The sequence below is a fragment of the Orycteropus afer genome, unplaced genomic scaffold, assembly GCF_000298275.1.
Source record: "Orycteropus afer afer isolate SDZICR_OR568_19922 unplaced genomic scaffold, OryAfe1.0 scaffold00732, whole genome shotgun sequence".
In the NCBI taxonomy this organism is placed as follows: Eukaryota; Metazoa; Chordata; class Mammalia; order Tubulidentata; family Orycteropodidae; genus Orycteropus; species Orycteropus afer.
Window position 1 is genome coordinate 749070 of NW_006922319.1, and position 7933 is coordinate 757002.

The 7933-nt window shown below is 35.9% G+C and overlaps 2 protein-coding genes across 2 annotated transcripts in view; one reads left to right on the forward strand and one right to left on the reverse strand.

The window, feature by feature from the left end:
• Positions 1 to 5624, forward strand: part of ERI2 (ERI1 exoribonuclease family member 2) — a 10110-nt gene extending 4486 nt beyond the window's left edge. The window contains 5 exon segments of the mRNA XM_007957345.1: positions 63 to 353; positions 1391 to 1491; positions 2449 to 2530; positions 3772 to 3860; positions 4260 to 5624. Of these exon segments, the coding sequence (XP_007955536.1) occupies positions 63 to 353; positions 1391 to 1491; positions 2449 to 2530; positions 3772 to 3860; positions 4260 to 5624 (1928 nt within the window).
• A 1174-nt stretch (positions 5625 to 6798) lies between these two features.
• ACSM3 (acyl-CoA synthetase medium chain family member 3) overlaps positions 6799 to 7933 on the reverse strand; it is a 58578-nt gene continuing 57443 nt past the window's right edge. Inside the window, exons 10-11 of the mRNA XM_007957351.1 lie at positions 7667 to 7786; positions 6799 to 6885 (exon numbers count right to left, since the gene is read on the reverse strand). Coding sequence (XP_007955542.1) covers positions 6799 to 6885; positions 7667 to 7786 — 207 coding nt within the window. The remainder of the gene's footprint in view (positions 6886 to 7666; positions 7787 to 7933) is intronic.

Genomic DNA, 7933 nt, shown 5'->3' on the forward strand with positions numbered 1-7933 from the left:
ATATTTCTGTGTAATTTTAGATTTATTAACCTAATTTTTCTTACCTTGGAAAATTCTAATCATCATATTATCTCCCATGTGTTCCAACATTTTCTCACTAGATAAACTCTTTTGCCAGTAGAACTTCTTCCTCATCATATCCTCAAAAATTATGGAATTTGCTTATTGAATTCAAATTTTGTAACTTTTTATGCAGGTTCAAGTTGATGAAGGGGTACCCCTGAAGATTTGCTTATCACAGTTCTGTAAGTGGATTCATAAGATTCAGGAACAGAAGAATTTCTTTTTTAATACTGAAGCCTTGGATCCTTCTAGTTCTGAAGTGAAATTATGTGCCTTTGTTACTTGGTCAGGTAAAAACAAAATAAGTTATGCCTATGCTTCATAAATGGGTAGCATCTAATTCATGAGCTTTAATAAGAATTATACTTGTTGATCTCTTGTGCCAGAAAAAGAAATACAAGTGCTTAGCAGATGGTAAATAAGAAATGTAAATTCATTAATATTTTTTAAATTACCATTCTGGGATACTCTAAAAATTTAAACCTTAACTTTAAGAATCTTTCTAGATGATTCTCTTTGTTCTTCTGATTCTAGGTAAATATGATTAAGTAAAAACTCTTACCATGCTATTTGTTAACAACCTTGAATAAAAAGTGTTCTCATTTTGTTTACATCCTTTGGTTTGTACTTTTAAGGCTTACTAAGGAGCAATGGTAGCGTATTGCCTAAGGCTCTTGACTGCTAACCAGAAGACTGGTGGTTTAAACCCACCAGCCCTTCCTCAGAAGGAAGGTTGGGCAATCCTACTTCCGTAGTGATACTGCCTCGGAAACCCAAGGAGGGGTCGCTATGAGTCGGGGCCGACTCGACGGCACATAACAACAACAACAACAACAATGTAGACATAAGGGAGAAAGGATTTAAAATAGTCCTTTTTTATGATCATAATATAGCATTACCATGAATTGTCATTGATAAGAATGCTGTGCCACGGATAGCATAGCACTGATAATCATATTTGGTTTTAAGTTGCTATAAAATATTTGGTTCTTCAATTACATAAATATTTTCCTAGAGCATTGAAAGCAGATAATCTTCTCCACATAGGCCTTGAAATTTGATATCTTCCCCTTCTTTTTGAAATATTCATTGTAGTTTATAGGGGTGCTTAAGAAATCATGTTGAAACTTAGTCACCAACATAAAATTTCTTAATAGTAAATTTTGTGAAGTGAATACTTATTAGCTATTAGTACAGCAATTAAATCTTACTATTCTATTTTATATCATCTTCCAGCATTTTATTTATAAATTTACTAAAGGTGATAGCATAAGTGAAAAAATACTGGCACCACTAATGTTATTCTCTTGTAATGTACTTAACACAGATTGGGACTTGGGAGTTTGCCTGGAGTATGAATGCAAAAGGAAACAGCTGTTCAAACCTGTGTTCTTAAACTCTTGGATTGACCTCAAGGCAACTTACAAGGTAAGGTGGTATGGGCATGTTCACTTTCCATCTATTAAAAAATGATTAAGCTTTAATCCCACACATGGTTATGAATTTCTGCAAATAAAATGTTTTCTTTTTAAGTGTTCATATAAATACATTTGTATAAATGTACATTTTTGAAAAGAATACATAAGGTGCTGCCATAGCACCACCTTACTATGGTTAAAATTAGTAGTGGTCATAATACATTTGTATAAATGTACATTTAAATGTTCATATATATACATTTGTATATTTGTATAAATACAAAGTATTTGTTTTGGTTCTCTAGTGCTGCAAGTGGATGACTTTAACAAATAGGAGGTTATTCTCTTACAGTTTAGGAGGCTAGAAGTCCAAATTCAAAGTGCCAGCTCAAGGGGCTAGATGAAGGCTTCTTGACCTTGGGTTTCAGCTCTGCCTCTTGCTTCCGCCCCAATGGAGCTGGAGGTGTTTCTTAACTCAAGCAGCTGCTGGCTGCTGAGGCTGGCAAATCCAGGATCAACAAGTAAAATGGCACAGTCCCAAGATTAGCAAGCAACACGAGAGGCCACTAGTTCAAGTCCAGAAACAGTCCCAAGATTGGCAGGCTGCTAAATGAAGACTTGGCTACATTCAGGATCCAAGCATGCCAAAGAGCTCCATAGACTTTCTCAAAGCTTCTCTTAAATGCTGGAAGCAGACCCATCCTTAAGGTAGCTACTCAGCTGCTTACAGCAGATTCTACTATGGAGTTGATTACCAGTATCATCATGGGGAATAACTACATCCAGCTGCCCAGCCAAGTTGACACATAACCTTAACTACCACAGTATTTGAAACAACAACAGAAATAAGTACATTCCATATTTAATGGGACTGAGAATCATGAAAAGTAACTGGCTAATATATTTCTTTTCAAATAGTAATCAGGTTTATTTTATTTTTTAGATATATCTTCTTTTATTTCCTTAGCTTTTCTATAGGAGAAAACCAAAGGGACTTAGTGGTGCCTTGCAGGAAGTGGGAATAGAATTCTCAGGACGAGAGCACTCAGGTTAGTATAAATTGAAAATTATCATGTAGTCATAAGAGTATTTTTTTAAATATTTTCTGTGAATTCCACTTATTTTATAATATAATTAGTAAAAAATATCTTTCAGACTAAAAATAGCTTCTCATCCTACAGTTCAAATTATGTGTAAGACTTTCAAGTTACTGTGTTCATAAACTATTACAAAGATTGCCATCTGGTGGCTTTCTAGTTGCTAAAAAGAATGAAAAGAATTAGCTGAATCAAATGGAGATTAAACAAATGCTCCAATAATACAATAGTAAAAAAGGGAGGCAGCCTTACTAGATTACTCACAAATTTTGGTCCCTATAGAATATTGGTCCCATTTTGTGGACTGCCTAGCATACTTCTTTAGTATATGTGGGAGACCTCATCTTTCATTGATAATGCTGCCATAGCACCACCTTACCATGGTTAAAATTAGTAATGATAATAAAACTAACAATGCCTCAATTTCCTCATACCCTCACCTCTAGTTCCTGTAGAGTCAATTCTAACTCACAGTGACCTCGTGTGTCAGAATGAAACTATGCTCCATAGGGTTTTCACTGGTCAATTTTTTTTCCGAAGTACAGTCATGCGTTGCTTAATGTCCGTGATATGTTCTATGAAGTAGAACATTATGTGATCTGGACGTTGTGTGAACACCATATTATATATATAGGCAGTCCCCAGATTTCAAACGAGTTCTGTTCTTAAATCTGTCTTTAAGTTGAATTTGTAGGTTAAGTCAGAACAGGTAATGGTTTGTACCTAACGTTAGTCAGTGTTTGTTTTGGTGTATAGTGTATGTGTACCTTTCTATAAAGTGCATAAGAAACACTTCCAGATACTCTAAAGCATTTTTAACATAATAATACAGTGATGATAATAATAGTGTTTTGGTGCATGGTGCAAAGCAGCACCTGTTACTGTAAACTATTGTATGTACTTCGAATTTTTAGTATGACGGGCTTTATGAGGGTTGGGATCGTGGATGTATATGCAGCCAGAGGTTGCCCAAATGGACATTACGGGGCACATCACTAGATTGCCAGGCTTTTCTTCCAAGGCACCTCTGGGTGGACTGCGACCTCCAGCCTATTCTTAGTGGCTGAGGAGGTTTAACTACTATACCACCCAGGGTCTCCGATTTATGGATAAGTGGTGGTGGTTTATTTTGTTTTTTTGCTGTATTTCTTTACATTTGCTACACATTTTGATTTTAATACCAATTTCCTCAGGGTTGGATGATTCTCGGAATACCGCCCATCTTGCTTGGAAAATGATCAGGGATGGTTGCTTAATGAAAATTACTAGATCCTTGAATAAGGTTAGTGGTGTCTTACCTCTTTATTCTGTCATCTCAACCCCAGAGGTAACCATAGTATATCGAAATGTAGATTTCATACCTGTGGTCATTTATGCATGAGGGCTCAATGGTTCAGTACTTGGCTGCTAACTGAAAGGTTGATGATTCAAACTCACCCAGCAGCTCCATGGAAGAAAACCAGGAGATCTGCTTCCATAAGATTACAGCCAAGAAAACCCTATGGGGCAGTTCTACTCTGTCAGATGGGGTTGCTGTGAGTCAGAATCGACTCGATGGCACATAATAACAAGTCATTTGTAAGTCAATCAGTGACAGTTTTTTCTTTTGTCGTATAATGTGTACTGAAGAATAATAAATGTACATTTTACAAAACTATTGGATTTGTCTGTGGAATCACAGGTATCCACTAAGAGGAATCCCAACATTTTGGCCAGAAATTTGAATACAAAGCAGGTTGAAGAAACTTCTGACTGTAACAGTACCATCCAGGATTTCAATATACATAAGGAGCCTAAGATTACAACAAATTCTGATGAAAAAGTTCCAGTGACGTCAGCTTGTGTGAATTCTTCTGTAAAGGTCCAGCAAAATCAGTTACAACTAAAGAGCAATGTGAAAGCAGGTCTTCACAATGCCAATAGCTGTTTGTCTCTTTTCAATAGTAAATCCTTTACTTCTCTGGGGCAGTTACAATCTCCCAGCTTGAATTCACCTATGGACATGCAAAAGCAAATAAAAAATGGACACCTTGCATTTAATGCCAAATCTAAGCCTTCAACAGCTAGTTCAGGGTTGGTGCTTGTTTCTACTACCATTTCTTCTGTTAATCATGTTTCTGATATGGAAATGAGTTCTGCTCTTGACTGTTTACCTATGTTAGCTGATTGGGAAGATGTAGCTTTACTGCCAGCCTCTCAGCCTGAGGACAATATAGATTGTATGCTTCCCATTAGCGATTCAAGCTTAGACACTTCATTTGATTCTGGAGAAGGATTAACAGTTATAAAAGAACTTGAAATGCTAGGTTGTGAAAACTTTGGCAGTACAGAGGAAGTGCCTCAAAAATCTGACACTTCTAAGTCTGTGGTATACAAGAGCCCTCACACTACTATTTACAGTGTAAGAAAAGTCAAAGACCCAGTTTCAAATGTTTCTGCTTTTAAGTTACCTAAACCCAAACTAAGTATCTTCACAACAACAAAACCCAAACTAAGTATCTTCACCAATGTTAGTGCCAATATGTCTCATCCAATTTTGGGAAAACATCCTCTTCTTTTAGGCACTACTAAAAGAAACCCATCCAGTCCGCCCGCTTTTCCGCCAGTGAAAAAACAGATCTTCACTGTTCATGAGGAAAAGGCTACACCGTCTGATTGCTCCCCAGTGAGAAGTTCCCCCCGGAAGATTGTGCCCTCTGTATTAACTTCTAGAGCTAACCTACAAGAGCCTTGGAAGGGTGAGAAAATGACACCTCCTTTATGCAAGTGTGGCCGAAGATCTAGGAGACTTGTTGTTTCTAATAATGGACCAAACCATGGAAAAGTCTTCTATTGTTGCCCTATTGGAAAATACCAAGAAAACAGAAAACAATGTGGTTATTTCAAATGGGAGCAGACACTTCAAAAGGAGAGAGCCAACAATACAGTGTCTCATTCCCCTGGGGGGCTCACTTTTAGTTCTCCAGAAACAAGCTGTATTTCTGACAGAAATGCAAATTTTTCTACTAAAAATTATTTGAGACTGAGACCTTCAATGAGGAGTTGATAAATTCTCTTTATACCTAATTTAGCTTTTACTTTAATGTGATTTTTAATGCAAAGAGAAAAAGTGTACAGGGCTACTAGTTATGAGAACTCAGTGGACATATCAGAGCTTTGTAGACCACACTGGGACTACTGAAACATGCACACATACATACAAGCTAAAAATAGAGAAAAAGTAAATTTAATGGACTTCTAATTTTATTTACTAGTTCAGTCTTCTGTATGCCATTTACTTGTTCATGTATGAATTCAAATTGCTCCTTAAATTCCAAATTTTATGACTATTCTGATAATGTCTTGAAGGAATCATGGTGGAAAGTGGTTAACTGCTCAGCTGCTAACTAAAGGGCTGGCAGTTTGAGCCCACCAGCCCCTCCGTGGGAGAAAATGTTGCAGTCTGCTTCCATTAAAATATCAGCCTTGGAAACCCTAAGGGGCAGTTCTGCCCTGTCCTTTTGGGTTACTATGAGTTGGAATCAACTCGACAGCAAAGAGTTTGGTTTTTGGTTTTGATAATGGCTTGCATTATTTCTATTTTAGTATGTTAACATTTGAGGAATTTATCATAATTTCTTGAGAACCACAAGTAAAAATTTTGTTAACTGTATTTATTAGGTTACGTATACTAGACAATGATACATGATATCCTTTGACCTTGAAATAAATTTTAAAGTATTTTTAAAGTATTTGAATAAAAATGACAAAAAAAATCCCTACTCTTTTTTCAGTTATATACTTATACTTTAAGGATTATGTTAAGCTGAAAATTTTACTTCTCTCAAACTTTTTATAAATTGTTTAGTTTTATAAGGCTTGAAGATGGGTTCTAATTTGTAAATAAATCAGTATATTGGAAGAATTATTCAACTAAGATTTAAAAACCAACATTACAGAGATTGCATTCAGAAATGACTTCTATACTGGACATTTTAAAATTCTTCAGTAATTGATGGTATTCTTTTTATATTACTAAATTACAAGAAAAATGACATTAATACAGAGGCATTGACAGAATGTTCCATTTCAGAAGTCAGTCTTTGATGTCATTACCACAGATATTTAAATCAACAGTTTATAAGCATACTCCCACTTTTTGATCACCTGTCCCTAATCTTGTGAGTTTTATAGAATCTTTGTTTTATAGATAACTGTGATAATTATTACAATGAATCAATTTAAATTTTTTCCCATTCTTTTTTTCTCAGTTCATTTCTTTTTATCTTCCCACTGACAGTCTTTGGCAGCTCTTGTATAAATTCTACCTGTTGGTATCAAGAGAAATAGAATTAGCTCAGAATTTTTATCTTTAGATAAAGTCAATTTATATAGCAGTTTTATATGAACTCAAAATCAGAGAATTAGAATACCCATTTGGGTGAGTTTTTGGTAATAAAAAGGGAAAGGGGTGTTGTTGAGATTTTTCTTGATTTCTATTATTTACTACAAGTCCAGTGAACTAAATGACCCAACAAATTAAGCCAGAGATTTCATTTTAATCTCAAAGATTCTGATTCTTGTCCATATGTCACTTCAGTTTGGAACACTAGTATCACATTTTTGAGGAGAATGTTCATTCATGTTGAGGAGGACAGTCTGCCTCTGTATTTACCTCCAGGTTGTCTATGCAGAGGCATTGGGTTCAGAACATGCTCTGATCAGGAAGCTGGGAATTTAGTCTCACTCTTTCTCAGTCCCATCTTATCAGAGAAACCTTCCTTTTCTGCGCACACAGTAACTTTCTCTGTCCTGCTCACGTGCAAGCACCATATGGAACCTGGCCATTTCCACTTTGATACCCATTCCTGGCAGGGATGGATCAGATCTGTCCTGCACTGGCCACAAAGGGTGACTCATTGGATATGAGAGACTAGTGCCCATAATTGGAGCTAAACTCACTCTGTCTCTTGGGAGTAAAGCAATATCCCATGCACTAGCAGAGCTTGTGGACTGTGTCTTTTGTTGGTGATCTCGAACACTCACAACAGTTAGACAGCTGACGTCTTCCCAGAACACTGAGCAGTTATCCATAATTAGAATACCTACCTTTCTGGGATATTTGTAAGGTGCTGTAGTCTTTTTTACATGCTCCTGAATCTCCTTTTTTAATTGTTCTTGGTCACATGACTTGTAATCAGGGTTCAGAACAATAAAAGCCTTTACTACCTAAAATAAATAATTGAAACACCAGGAAAATAAGTTGTGTATTTGTTTGTTTGGTTTTGAGCTATAAGAATTTTCAGTGAGTTATAATTTAACTGCCATAATATTGACTTTTTTAGTATGTACAATTCAGTGGTTTTTTTTTTTTTT